At 37.7% G+C, this 15,849-nt stretch overlaps 1 protein-coding gene across 1 annotated transcript in view; it reads left to right on the forward strand.

Moving 5' to 3' along the window:
- Positions 1-15,849, forward strand: part of srbd1 (S1 RNA binding domain 1) — a 75,901-nt gene that overhangs the window by 13,201 nt on the left and 46,851 nt on the right. The window contains exons 9-13 of the mRNA XM_083539911.1: positions 9,170-9,273; positions 9,492-9,599; positions 10,535-10,692; positions 13,004-13,094; positions 15,461-15,568. Of these exons, the coding sequence (XP_083396037.1) occupies positions 9,170-9,273; positions 9,492-9,599; positions 10,535-10,692; positions 13,004-13,094; positions 15,461-15,568 (569 nt within the window). The remainder of the gene's footprint in view (positions 1-9,169; positions 9,274-9,491; positions 9,600-10,534; positions 10,693-13,003; positions 13,095-15,460; positions 15,569-15,849) is intronic.

Below are 15,849 nucleotides of genomic sequence, written 5' to 3' on the forward strand. Positions count from 1 at the left end.
CCATGTTTCTCCTCCAGTAATTTTGCAGCAGCCACAATATTCACACCATTGGTGTGTGTGATGGCAGTAATTTTCTTAAAATGGATTTAAGATTTGACTGCTACTTCTTCCAACCACTCGAGTAGCATGGTGGTAAGGCAGACAGATATCATCTTCCAGTCATTCCCAATGTAATGGCATGTAATGCCAAGGTATGCTGCAGTGGCAATACTTGTCTATAAATCAGCAGTTGGTGGTCTTTATAGCAGACTTAACTTTTTCAAATGTCTTTATCAAATTTGTGACGTGGGTCCTTGATGAAAGAATGTATGCTGGGTTGAAGATGCTATTATTATTATTATTATTATTATAATTAATATATATATTTTTTTTAATCCTTCATCTTCCACCATTTACATTGGCTGCATGGCAGTTGCCAACATACTCAGGATGGTATTTGTTATAGTGGCTGCTTGTTAAGAAGTGCATGCAGGATTTCTCTTTTGAACAAATTCACTAATTCTGGGTTGTTTCTTTCTGAAAAAATAAATAAAATAATAAAATAAAAAAAACACAAGTATGCAAGGTGAAGCAATTTGTGCAAATCAACATTCGTATTGTTTTAATGATAATTGCAGATGGTAAATTAATGCTTAAAAAAGAACTATGTAAAATATGATAACACAATTTTTGTTTAAAAGAATACACAGACTTTTTTGTTTAGTTGTGAAGATATAAGCATCTACATTACATAATTAATTACATTACATAATAAAATGATTAAATATACAAACATTGAAAACCAGCGTTTAAACGTAGTAAAGCCGCAGAAAATCACGTTTGAAAACAGATAAGTTACTGTCGTAGCAGACAAATGATATAAAAAGGGAATAAAACGGAGAAACGCAGCAAGCTAATAAAAAAGAAAAAAACGCTTAAAAAAAAAGAAAAAAGTATGCATTGGTGTACGAATAAATAAGCATTCACTAAAAAAACACAATAGTGTCTACAAAAAATATTAGTTTACAGCTGCTATTTGCTACTTTTTGATTTAGTGTTTGTTCGCACCCTTTTAATTGAATTGAACTGATTGAACTGCGAGTCACGACAGAACAGATTCAGTGCGACTGTCCCGAAGTTACAAACAGTTTACACAATAGCACTACATTAAACTATATGTTTCGCCTTCATCCGTGACACCAGTGTGTTTTCATGTCACGCGCTCGTGCATCACTGTGGTACTTCCACTTGAGCATCCCAAAGAATCAATAACAGCATTCGTTGACAACGAATTTCATTATCAAGTATTATCAACTATTATTGATTTTATCGATGAGTTGTTGCAGCCCAAATATACAGCTTGAGGATGCCCCACAAGTGTTCAAAAGGATTCAGGTCTGGAGACCTACTTGGCCACTCCTTCACCTTCAGCAAGCCAGTTGTCATCTTGGTGGTGTGTTTGGGGTCGTTATTATGTTGGAAAACTACAGTTTCTGAAGGGAGGGCATCAAGCTTTGCTTCAGAATGTCATAGTACATGTTGGAATTTGTATTTCCCTCAATGAACCGCAGTTCCCCAGTACCAGCAGCACTCGCTACCTTCACCATGCTTGACTGTAGGCAAGATACAATTTTCTTGGTATTCCCCAACAGGGCTTTGCCACACATGCTGGACACCAAACAAACTGTTTACGGGCTTCCTTTTCATCCATCTTCAGAAGAGGTTTTCATTTGGGATGACAGCCATGCAAACCGACTTGATGCAGTGTACGGCGTATGTTCTGAGTACTGACAAGCGGACCTTCCGCTTCTGCAGCCTCTAAAGCAATGCTGGCAGCACTTGCGTCTGTTTTTGGAACCAGCTTCTGCACCTGATGCTCAGCACGAGGACTCAACTTTTTTAATTGACCCTTGCAAGGCCTGTGTATGACCCTGGCCACTGTACTGTAACTAAGTTTACTCTTCTCAAAGCACCGAATTGTAACTGCTCTAATACAAGATACACACAATTGTATGGTCCTGTCAAGCAGACAAAAACATGAAGATGATGAATAGGACACATGGATTTGCACATTTTACACGACGTACAGCTGTTGTCGCTTTTTAAAAATTGCTTTCTTACTTGCTAGTAATGTGGCATTTCCACAGGTCCTCACTCAGTACCACTTTCGAAAGCACTTCTGTCAAGGCAGTTGAGTGGGAGCGCCCCAACTGCTGGTTACTCTGAGATGGTTGCCAGCCACATGTCATAGTGGCTTTTTTATTTATTTCACCATCTCATTCCTTTCACCCTCTTCTCTGTCCTCCAGTCATTCCACCTCTCCACTCCTTAACATATGTGACATGTCCCCATCCATGTGCCTTTGGATTAGTGGCTGAGATTGACAGATTTTTCTCCATGGTGACAGCTGCTTGTGGGCTCTTTGTGAGAATAGGACACAGACACAGAAAGAGAGAGGGGTGTGTGTGTGTGTGTGTGTGTGTGTGTGTATGTGTGTGTGTGTGTGTGTGTGTGTGTGTGTGTGTGTGTAAGGAGAAGTGAGTGAGTGAGTGAGGTGGTGGTGAAGGCCATTCTCCTCTGAAGCATTTAACATGGCCGCCATTGTTAATTTGGTGAGGTGCACTGTCAGCACCTGTTAATTTGAGTTCCCTGTGACCTACACGCAGTGCCACTATGTTGTAAAGGAACCTTTTCCTGGCTTTGTTGGGTAGGAACAGTGTGTGACATGTTGTGACAGGAGGCACATGTACTTGTGTATTTGATTTAACACATTAGCAATGAGGGCGCTGAAACTGAATTTTAGTGTGTAATAGTTTTTTATACACATTAAATTATTATTATTATTTTGTTTTATTTGTAGTGGCTGTCATTACTATAATAAGCATGCTAATATATATTAGAGGTACCTGGTAACAATGTGTGATTTAATTAAGACTAAAATCAAAATTTTTCTCTCTACAAATTGCAAAATATTTATTATATTTAATCGACTCTTCTAGGAAGATTTTGCCTTGTGCTCCTGGAGATTTGTGCTCCTTCAGCCACAAGAGCATTAGTAAAGTCTGGTAATGATGTAGGGTGAGGTTTGTGTGTGTGACAGTACCTGTCAAAACATTTTTCTTTTATTATTTTCAACATTGAACATTAATACGGAAGACATCCTAACTATCGAAGAACATGTAGGAAATTATTATTAAACAAAAAAGTGTTAAACAACCCAAACAATATTTCATATTTGAATATTTTAGATTGTTCACAGTAGCTTCCTTTCGCTTTGATGACAGCGCACTCATGGCAGTCTTTCATCAGATTCACAAGGTAGTCACCTAGATTGTGGTTTAGTTTACAGCTGTGCCTTGTCAATTTGTTAAATTTCCTGCCCTCTTAGTTGGCTTTAGCACCAGTTGCCTTGTCAGTGGAAGGGGGTGGGTACAGAGTAACTAGCCCTATTATTAAACCAAGAAAATTCAATGTCATCCAGATGAGTTATGGCTTCCAGTTTGATTCTGGTTCCTCTCAATGTTGTTTGGGATTCTGTAATTGGAGCAATCTGGTTATAATGCTTATTTTATAGAAGTAGAAACATAGCAAAAGTCCTTTTTATAGTACAATTTGAGTTCACACCTGAGCATCATACCCATATGTGGTGCTACTTTTGCATTTTATTAATTTTTTTAGCTTTTGCTGATTTTTTTTATTTTTTTATTTTCATAAAACAGTGCATTCATCAACAAATGTGAATGAAATCATTCTGTAATAGTCAGTGAATTATACAAAAAAAAGGTCATGATTGTGTCCAATAATCCATGGTTATGTCCAAGACGAATTTAACTCCAAGGCTGCCCTGATTGCTTTGGGCATTGTAAAAACAGTTCCAACTAGGGCTGTGTATCAGCAAGAATCTGGCGATGCGCATCACGGTACATGGGTTGCGATACTGTAAGCAAAGCAATATGTTGCTCAATGTTGCTAGAACTTCCGGCGGAAGTTATACCCATTATCTGGTGGTCAGGACATAATCTCAAAACAAAACAACTGCTATGAACCTGGTATGGTTTTTTTTTTATTATTATTTTTTTTTTTATCAATATTGTTTTTAAAAAATTGATACCGCCGAACAAAATATTGCGATACTCGTGTATCATGCACAGATTATTTATATAGCATTTTTAAAATCTATTTGCCATATTCTTAAATACAGGTAGACCCCAAGTTATGACATAGATAAGATATATGTATGTATAATTTAAAAAAATCTTTTAAATTTTTTTAATTTTGTCGGAGGTGACGTCGTATCTTCGAAATGTTGGGGTCTGATCTGTCTGTTTTTTTCTTAATTACTGTTCTATTTCTTTAGCAGAAAATAAAATCTAATGATAATCTGGAGACGTATCGCTAGAAACGCTGTAAAACAATTACAGTATCCCCATCTGCTCAGTCCATTCAAAATCTGTCATTTAAAATGTAATCTAGTTTTTCTTTCTCTTTTTTTTTTTTTTTTCGAAAAAGTGAAGTTCCTGTTTAGTTTGCACTGAGAGTAGTCACTGGTGTCTCCTAAACCCCACGTTGTGTATGTTTGTTTTTCTGTATGTGAAAAGATAAGGAGTGAGAAGTTCAGCCGTTCGCTTTGTTTGTGTTGAGGCCTTCCACTTGCTCTTTTCCATGCCTATTCCTTCACCTTATTTGGAAAGTAAATATTGAATTGGAATCGCTGTCTTTAGAATAATATTCATTCCTGTAGCGTACATTCCTCATATTCATTCAATTACAATTTCATTGTTGTTGAAGAACATGATATCTTGAATATGTAGCTTTTCTCTCATTGTGTTTATGCAACAAAAGTATTCTATTTGGTAATCTTATTACTGGCAAAAAAAAAAAATTATAGATTTTTTAGAAATGGGGATGTTACAATAGAGTGAGCAGTATGAAGTATAATAATTTAAACTGGAGTTCCTTAGTTTGAAATTCTGCTGTAACATAGTTGATTGTATTAATACATATAGAAATACAGTAATCCCCCGCTTTACCCGCGGTTTGAATCCAACACCCCCGGTTTATCGAATAGAATTTAGAATTGCATGTGCCACATAACTAATTTGTTTCACTGTTTTTGCCGGTCTCTCGTTAGACCAAAAAACGTATAGGGAATTGTTTTTATGGAGTTTTATGTTGAAATAATAAAATGTATTAAAAGAAATAGAAATATAAAATGAAGTAAAATGTTAATACAATACAGTACTGTATACATTAAATTGCATTTTTTGGTTGGCGTCCGTTTATCACGGGCGGCTTTGGAACGTAACCACTGCGATAAATGGTAGATTATTCTATATCATTTTTTTACTTTTATATTAAGTTTAATCGCATGATGTGTAATTCAATAATAATAATAATAATAATAATAATAATAATACCAATGCATTATTGTTTCAGTATTATATACAGTGGGTACGGAAAGTATTCAGACCCCCTTACATTTTTCACTCTTTGTTATATTGCAGCCATTTGCTAAAATCATTTACCAGTAAATTCATTCTTCTTCCTCATGAATGTACACATAGCACCCCATATTGACAGAAAAACACAGAATTGTTGATATTGTTGCAGATTTATTAAAAAAGAAAAACTGAAATATCACATGGTCCTAAGTATTCAGACCCTTTGCTCAGTATTTAGTAGAAGCACCCTTTTGATCTAATACAGCCATGAGTCGTTTTGGGAAAGTTTTTCACACCTGGATTTGGGAATTCTCTGCCATTCCTCCTTGCAGATCCTCTCCAGTTCTGTCAGATTGAATGGTAAATGTTGGTGGACAGCCATTTTTAGGTCTCTCCAGAGATGCTCAATTGGGTTTAAGTCAGGGCTCTGGCTGGGCCATTCAAGAACAGTAACGGAGTTGTTGTGAAGCCACTCCTTTGTTATTTTAGCTGTGTGCTTAGGGTCATTGTCTTGTTGGAAGGTAAACCTTCGGCCCAGTCTGAGGTCCAGAGCACTCTGGAGAAGGTTTTTGTCCAGGATATCCCTGTACTTGGCCGCATTCATCTTTCCCTCGATTGCAACCAGTCGTCCTGTCCCTGCAGCTGAAAAACACCCCCACAGCATGATGCTGCCACCACCATGCTTCACTGTTGGGACTGTATTGGACAGGCGATGAGCAGTGCCTGGTTTTCTCCACACATACCGCTTAGAATTAAGACCAAAAAGTTCTAACTTGGTCTCATCAGACCAGAGAATCTTATTTCTCACCATCTGGAGTTTTTTTTTTTTAGCAAACTCCATGCGGGCTTTCATGTGTCTTGCACTGTGGAGAGGCTTCCGTCGGGCCACTCTGCCATAAAGCCCCGACTGGTGGAGGGCTGCAGTGATGGTTGACTTTCTACAACTTTTTCCCATCTCCCGACTGCATCTCTGGAGCTCAGCCACAGTGATCTTTGGGTTCTTCTTTACCTCTCTCACCAAGGCTCTTCTCCCCCGATAGCTCAGTTTGGCCGGATGGCCAGCTCTAGGAAGGGTTCTGGTCGTCCCAAACGTCTTCCATTTGAGGATTATGGAGGCCACTGTGCTCTTAGGAACCATAAGTGCAGCAGAAATTTTGTTGTAACCTTGGCCAGATCTGTGCCTTGCCACAATTCTGTCTCTGAGCTCTTCAGGCAGTTTCTTTGACCTTGTGATTCTCATTTGCTCTAACATGCATTGTGATCTGTAAGGTCTTATATAGACAGGTGTGTGGCTTTCTTAATCAAACACAGCTGGACTCAAATGAAGGTGTAGAACCATCTCAAGGATGATCAGAAGAAATGGATAGCAACCTGAGTTGAATATATGAGTGTCACAGCAAAGGGTCTGAATACTTAGGACCATGTGATATTTCAGTTTTTCTTTTTTAATAAATCTGCAACAATGTCAACAATTCTGTGTTTTTCTGTCAATATGGGGTGCTATGTTTACATTAATGAGAAAAAGAAATGGACTTAAATGATTTTAGCAAATAGCTGCAATATAACAGAGTGAAAATTTGAGGGGGTCTGAATACTTTCCGTACCCACTGTATTTGCACATTTCTTTTTCTTTGCTGCTGTAACACAGAAATTTCCCCACTGTGGGACGAATAAAGGTTTATCTTATCTTATCTTATCTTATCTTATCTTATCTTATCTTATCTTATCTTATCTTATCTTAACTTAACTTAACTTAACTTAACTTAACTTAACTTAACTTAACTTAACTCATGTGCAGAGACTTGTAATGCTAGAAGCATCATGTAAGCAAATATACTGTTAAAAAAAGTGTTGGATGAGGCATTGATTTAGCATTTACGAAACGAGGGTCAGGTGTCCAGGCACCACCTGACCATGAAACAGGCAAAGGAGTTAAAAGACGCTGTTAAGTTGAATGGATATTTTATTGTGTCCCAAGTGGTAACACAAACATAACTAGAAACCATTAGATGTGATTCATTTATTAAAAAACTGAAATATTGCAGTCATTCTGGTTTAGCAAATAAATCATGTTCTCCTTAATAAAGTCAAAGCTAAGAGTTGTGTTTAAGCATTGGTTTTATTAGATGAGGTTGAGAATGAGAGGTGTACAGTAATGTCCGGTTGCCTTTTCATAGAATATTGTGTATTTGCCTTGCAGTATGACCATAAATAACCAGTGCTACTTAAAGAAGGATTAGTGTCAAAATGTGCTGATTTGTATACAGCTACTGTGTGTGTGTGTGTGTGTGTGTGTGTGTGTGTGTGTGTGTGTGTGTGTGTGTGTGTCAGTTTGTGAGCATGTACTGTTTTATTAGGTTTTTTGCCACAATCTTTGAGAGTTTAATTGGTCTCATTCTGTGATGTCACCCAATTTTTCCTGTTTTTTGATAAAACATATCTGTTCTGTTCTGATTGGTTGTAATCAGTTTGATTTAATTCCATGCTACTTTATTTAGATTTAATTGGTTGTATCTGATTTAATTCTATTTCTATCTATTGTAATCTAGTTTATTCTATTCTATTCTATTCTATTCTATTCTATTCTATTCTATTCTATTGTTTTATTCTATTCTATTCTATTCTATTTTTTTTTATTTGATTCTAATCTGTACTGTTCTGTTTTATTCTGTTCTACTTTGCTGTCTTATTCAACTCCCCTCTCTTCTAATCTAATATTTTAGTCCATGCGTTATTTGATTCGATTCTATTCTATTTTTTTTATTCTATTCGATTCGATTCTGTTTATTCGATTCTGTTCGGTTCTATTCAATTCTGCTGTTTTATACTAATCTGCTGTTATTTAATATTCTATTCTATTATATTTTATTCTATTCTATTCTATTCTAACCTGTACTGTTATGTTTTAATCTGTTCTACCTTGCTCTGTTTTATTCAAATCTGCTCTCTTTTAAGGCAGGGATAAATAGCTTTGGAAAACCTTTTATTTTTTTCTTCTGATGGATGGCACATGGCAACATACATATAAACAGCTACCTTGGGGCAATGAAATGCCACTTTAAGAAAATTGAATATTCAGGCTGCATTAATTCATGTTCTGATCAGGGCATTGGTTATGCAGTAAAGTGAAGGGTCTGCTGTCGTCTCAGTGCTTGGTTTGTGTGCGTATGTGTGTTGGGGGTTGGTGGCAACTTGGCATTTGTCAGCTTTATTCTTCTGCTTCAAGTCTTGATTGATGGATCATCTTCAGCCTTTTCTTCTTTTCTTTTTTTTTCTTCCAAAAGGTTTTCCTCAGAAAAGGTCAGACACTTAAAACTATTTGCTTAACAGCATGTCACTTTCCCTTAGAGGACTGTAGGGAAAAGTGAAAGAGGCAGGAGTCTTACTGCAGGACGTTGGGGTGTGTGTTTGTCTTACTGGGATGAAATTTCCTCAGAAGAATTGCATTTTCTGACACTTTTGACCTTGTGGGGACATTCCCCATGAGGAAACCTGCTCTCTCTTTTTTTTTTTTTTTTTTTTTTTTTTTTTAGGAAAAGATAAACAAACAAACAAACAACAAAAAAATGCTGAACAGTTTCTTTTTGGTTAATGAAATAAAGTGTTAGATGGCATCCAATATAAGACTGTATAGGTTTTTGTGTTTGATTTGGTAGGAATTGGTAGGAATTGAAGGAGTGCATCCTGACAGTGCACTACCGTGCCAGGCTTTGTGTCTGCTGTCTGTACAGGTTACGCTCTTGTTTCAGACACTGGCCATTAACCGAGGGGAGAATCTGAAGATTCTGTCAGTGAAAGTTAACATCCCCGATTGGGTGAAGGCGGATTTCTGTAGGTGGTGTGTTAACGTCAGGTCAGTGTCCCACCTAAAAAGTGCAAACATACAGTAAATATTCACACATGTTCATTTCACCACAATTCTGGGATTTTGGTGTTAATTATTCTCAAACTACCGTGTGGGAATAATTAACACCAAAATCCCAGAATTGTGGTGAAATGACCATAATATACAGCTCTGCAGTCCTAATGTAATGGTTTTGTCTAAAATACTGTGTGTGGAATATTTCGTAGGTGGAGGCCACAGGGGTTTGCACGTCCAGAACTGATGAACATTTTAAACAGTGCTGTTGAGGACTCCTACAAGCGACTTCTAATGCCTTTGCTCAGCAGGGGGTACAGGTAATCACTGATTCAAAAAGGCTGTTTCTAGCCTTTTTGCCACCCTAGTGAGATTCCTATTGTCACCCCCCCAACCCCTCATGGCACCGTTCTCCTACCACAATGATCCACCCACACACCATCTAAATCATTCGCAGCCTTCTATTATAAAGGTCACACAACTTATACTGTAAATTAAACTTTAGCAGAGTATTTACCAGAAACTACTATAACTAAATAAGTCTTTAGTAAACATCCGGGATTTATTTTGCAATTGAGTTGTGAAAAAAAAACTCTTAAACATGTAGCTTTTTTTACGTCGAACTATTTTTACCTGATTTAATAGATTTGGTTACACCATGTTGGTTAGCCTTACTCAAAATGTTATTCAACATCGTGTTTCGTCCCGACCTAAGCAGTCCGATGCGGCAGCGCTTTAGTCCTTAAGTCCTTTCCAGTGATCTTACTTTGTGCTCTGCATGCTCTGATCACATTGGAGAAAATTTCAAAGCTGCATTTACTGCTAATAAAGCTGCCAATAGCGCTGCCAGTTGTGCCTACTATGTTATATGTTTCCAGCCAAATCTCTGGCATAATTTAGCACTTACTTTGTTTTTATGGTTGCATTGCATTCTGCAACTTTCAGTCCAATTCTTTGCTGTCTCCTGTTTCTGTATTGAGTTTTTCACTAATATGGCATTGAATGTCACATGGACATATTAAAAGTCGAACAGCATAAAAAAGATTTTGGTTTGTTTGTAGGATCTAACAGTAAACAATTGTCAATCATTTTTCTTCTGTTAAACTCTATTGGAATTCATCAAGCAATGTGAAAATCAGGGCGACAGATCTGTTGCGTTTTGGATGGAGGTTTCGTTTAACTCAAACAAAAATGCATGTAAATGTATCGAATTTCTTCTCATCACTTTTACTTTCTGTACTCCTCTCTGTTTCAGGACCAAACTGACCACCAGCGCTGAGAAGGAGTCCGTCGCTATGTTTGTGCGTAATCTCCGGCAGCGTCTGTTGGTGTGCCCTGTGCGTGGGCGTGTCCTTATGGGTGTCGATCCTGGATATCGCCATGGTTGCAAACTGGCAATCCTTTCACCCACCAGTAAGACCAGACCTTAATGCACAAGTCTGCTTTCTTAAATTATGTCTAGGACTGTCTAAGATCTATATTTATATCTAGGATTACTAGGCCTTTATGTTTAAGGCTATGTTTTTCTGTTGTTGGAAGGACTGGTGTTGAAAGCCAAAATATAAACTTTTCCATTTCTGTTGTTAGTATTCAAATGTATATGAGGTTTATACGTTAGTGGCTTGCGGTGCCTTTATGGACCTCACTTTATGTACTGTTATGGACCCCAATTGTAAAGTGGCTCATTTAAGAAGGGGGAAAGTAACATAAGAGGACTCGGAAGACAAACCGGGCAGTTTGACCATTTAGTAATGACTGCTTGACCCATGCATCACCTTCTGCAGCAGGCAACAGATTAAACGAATGAAATTAACTACATTAACCAAGAAAAAGTTAAACCTAATAGAAAATAACACACCGATTAAAAGAACATCACCCAAAACACACAAAGAACGTAGTTATCATCACAGCAGCCGGTTAGACATCAGGACACGCATGAACAAGTGCAAGCCGCATGCATAACTTGCTTTATAAAGTCTAAAATCATCACGTAGCACCATATCAGCTCAGGCACCTTGTCTAATGCTCTCCCATCTCGATTTCAATGTTGTGCAGGGGCAAAGCTTAACCTTGGGAGAGGATAAACCCAATCAATACAAACAAAGACAAACAGCAAACAGACAAAAACGGCTTAGGCCGCAACAGCACATTGTCAAGATGGAACAGGTTTGGCATAGTTCCAGTAAAGAAAAATCTTAGGTATCTGCTGCCTGTGTGCTTCCAAATTAATGGGAACAATTACATATGGGTTGTGATGGTCAGGTGTCTGTATACTTTTGAACATATTATGTTGAAATATCGTATTTTCCGGACTATAAGCCGCAACTTTTTTCCCACGCTTTGAACCCCGCGGCTTAAACAACGAAGCGGCTAATTAATGGATTTTTCCTTTCACAAGCTACAAGCCAAAAAACTGAACCCCATAACATTAGACCAATAAAATTGCTGAACGGGTTCAGGTGAACCAATGAAACTCTTTATATTAAATCAGATGCGCTCCCATTGAATTGGGCCGCACCACATCATAAATATGGATGAGGTTCCTCTGCGTTTAACCTGCCTCTCACTCGGAGTGTCAACAGGAAATGGGAATTATTCGTCACACTGAAAACAACCGGGCATGAAAAAACGCACTTCACCTGTGTTCTGAGCTGCACGGCATCGGGAGAAAAGCTTCACCGATGGTGATTTTTAAACGCACGACGATGCCAAAAGAAAAACTCCCGAGAGAAATAGTTGTGAAAGGAAGGAGGAAGACAGTGAACAATGACTTTCTTGGTAGGCTACTTTCGTGTAACAGACACTGTCTTTCGTTAAAACCTGTGTAAATTTCATTAGTTTCAGTGTAGACACCTGCGGCTTATAGACAGGTGCGGCTTATTTATGTTCAAAATAATTTTTTTTGTAAAATTCAGTGGGTGCGGCTTATATATGGGTGCGCTTAATAGTCCGGAAATTACGATTTATAAGGCACTTTAAATTGAATATACATCGTATCTAAAATAGGGATGTGCATCTCCATAACTAAGGCCGATGTTATTTGCCTCTTGATTTATAGCCTACGATACAGTAAAGTTACATATGAAGCAGATACTGATGCGATGCGAAATGAATATTTTTTAACCAATGCAAATAAGTTGAAAATGCATCAATGCATCACATCGATTTATGCCAATTCACAGATGTGGATCAGTGAATGTTACATCCCTAATATATGACATGTTTTATTTAATACTTTGGTTACAAGCATAAAATAATTTTCATGGCCAAATTGAATACATTTAAAACCATGGTAATCATAGTAATCAGGATTTCTCTAAAACCCATGCTAGTGTCCATAAACAAAATATTTTTAAAAAGTCTAGCATGAGGGGTTTCACGCTGGGCACGGTGCATGGCCACCTCACAGGTGGCTGATTGGCCTGGTGGGTGGGTGTCATTCGGCTTTGCCCTCTGCTTTGAAGCGGCACCACATGGATGTACACACTTTGTGCCAGACTCCTCTTGACTGTGACTGGTCTGTGGGTGCATCATCAAACAGACTTCTGCTTCTCAAGCAGGAGGGTATAGAACAGTGGTGCTGTCTGGCCTGGAAGGACGAGGCCAATTTGTGAGCTCAAAAATAAAATAGGAAAATTAGGAAACATGGAATTTAAATTTACTATCTCCCATGCTGACTTTATATTAAATTTTATTTATTTTTTTTGTCTTTGTGACTTCTCAGGTCAGATCCTGCACACAGACGTGGTGTATCTTCATGGCTCAGGCAGAAATAGAGAGGCTAGCAAACTGCGCCACCTCATGCTTGAACATAGGTACTACAATTGATCAACTTTGAAGTCACCACATTTCTTATATATATTTATTTATTTGTTTGTTTGTTTGTTTATTCATTCATTTGCCCAGACTGTTTTGCAGCCTATGTATGGATATCTGGGATATGTATTGATGAGACAAGAGAAAAAACTACTGTATAGTTACCAGCAATTGTTAAAAACAAATTGGTCTTCTTTTAAAAGTAGTGCTGTAATAATAAAAAAAAATCAAATTAAGATTGCTCCACAAAAGTCATAGGCACACATATTTTAATGAAATATTTTAATGTTCGTTTCTTATTTTCTTTGTGTGTTGGAATGCATTCAGTTTCATTTTAAGTGTTTGTTCATTTGTTGCATTCAGTAACATGATTTTTAAATATGATATTGAATGAAGATTAAGTTATATTAGATTCACTTTTCAGATTACATTTTTTTTTTAATTATACTCACTACTAAATGTTTGTGATTTCTGCGATACTGAAGTGAACCAAATCCTTTGGACACTAACCAGCTATTCTAACTTTCTTACATATTGCAAAAGATGATTTTTGTTTATGCTATACCATATGGCTAAAAGTATATAATCATCACGTTGGACTTTTTCAAATGTTTGCTAAATAGGCAGAAGCACACAATTGTCTAAAATGCTGTGTGCTGTAATATTAAGAAATCTTTTATTGGAATTAAAAGTGCAAAAACCTGTTCCAGCATGACTGTATCCCTGTGCAATAGCAAGGCCCATGAGAAATTTAGTGTAGTTGAGCTTTGCACAGAGCCCTGACGTCAACCCTCTACTTAATGCCTAACAGCAACTTGTAGTGCTTTTATATTTCTCACAAAAGTGAGTACACCCCCCTCACAGTATATCTTTTCAAGGGACAATACTATAGAAATGAAACATGGATATATGTAAGAGTAGTCAATGTGCAGGTTGTGTAGCAGTACAGATTTACTGTTCTTTAAAAATAACTCAACATACAGCTATTATTGTCTAAATAACTGGCAACAAAAGTGAGTACACCCTAAGTGAACATGTCAAAACTGTGTCCAAAGTGTCAATATTTTGTGAAAGCACCATTGTTATCTATCACTGCCTTAATCCTCCTGGACATGGAATTCACCAGAGCTGCACAGGTTGTTGTTGGGATCCTCTTCCACTCCTCCGTAATGACATCACAGAGCCGCTTGAGGAGGCCCCACAGATGCTCAATAAAGTTCAGGTCTGGAGACATACTTGGCCACTCCAACACCTTCACCTTCCTCCGCAAAGCAAATGGCATCTTGGCGGTGTGTTTGGGGTCATTATTATGTTGGAAAACTGCCATTTGTCCCAGTTTCTAGAGGAGTCATGTTTTGCTTTAGAATTTCACAATACATGTTGGAATTCATGTTTCCCTCAATGAATCGCAGCTCCTCAGTACAAGCAGCATTGATGCAGCCCCAGACCATAATGCTACCACCACCATGCTTGACTGTAGGCAAGACACAATTTTCTTGGTACTCCTTAACAGGGCGTCGCCACAGATGCTGGACACCATCTGAGCCAAACAAGTTTATCTAAGTCTCGGGACATGCTTTCAGTAATTCATGCTCTTTGGCAGGTTGTCTTCCGCAAACTGTTTGCACGCTTTCTTGTAAACAAGCTTCAGTAGAGGCTTCCTTCTAGGACGACGGTCATGTAAACTGACTTGTTGCTGTGTACGGTGTATCATCTGAGCACTGATAAGCGGACCTTCAGCTTCGAAAACCTCTAAAGCAATGCTGGCAGCATTCAACCCCTTTATCATTAGGTGCCATGTTGAACATCCAGTGGTCAGTATGAGAGAATTGAACTCAAAGCACCAAAGTTTGACTGCTCTAATACAAGATACACACATTTGTATGGTTCTGTGAAGCAGTCAAAAACATGACCATAATGAATAGGACACAGGGCTTTGCATGTTTACACAACGTACAGCTGTTATCACTTAGGGTGTACTCAATTTTGTTGCCAGCTATTTAGACAATAATGGCTATATGTTTAGTTATTTTTAGGACAGTAATTTTGTACTGCTTTACAAGCTGCACATTCAAAGCTACACAAAAATAAATCTAAGTTTTATTACTATAGTATTGTCCCTTGAGAAGATCTACTAAAAAAGTGTATTGTAAAATTTGTGAGATACTGTACATATATATTTATATATTGGAATGTAGTTGCTCAACAGAATCTAGTTTATAAAATACTTAGGCAGCATAAAGAGACAAATACACGAAAACCCAACTCCTAACTTAAACCTACACGTGAGACTTGTTTTTCTAAGAACTTGCATTAACAGGATTTTGACATTTTCTTTCCCCTTCTTCACCCCCCTCAATCTCAGCTGCCAGACTGTTGTCATAGGAAATGGAACAGCATGCAGAGAGACGGAGTCGTTCTTTGCTGATCTCATCAAAAGTGGCTTTTTTAAGCCGTTGGATGTGTCCTATTGGTAAGTGTGGAAATGTTCTACTTGCCCTTTAACAATGACCCAGTGTCAGTTTGGTTGTTTCTGCTACGAAAGTGTCATATAAGAACTGCTGCAGGAGAGCTGATCTTAATCTGGTAGGAAAAAAGAAAACAACCCCAGCACTTAACTTTTGTTTATTTAAAGTGAAGTCAAGTTCTTCCTTAAATCTTGTGCAAGTACAAACCCAAAAGTCGAAAAATGCACAATCAATAAACTCCTAGTGGCAGGAAAATAACGATGGGAATATGCCGGAGTAGAGAAAC

Source organism: Silurus aristotelis (assembly GCF_946808225.1).
Source record: "Silurus aristotelis genome assembly, chromosome: 4".
In the NCBI taxonomy this organism is placed as follows: Eukaryota; Metazoa; Chordata; class Actinopteri; order Siluriformes; family Siluridae; genus Silurus; species Silurus aristotelis.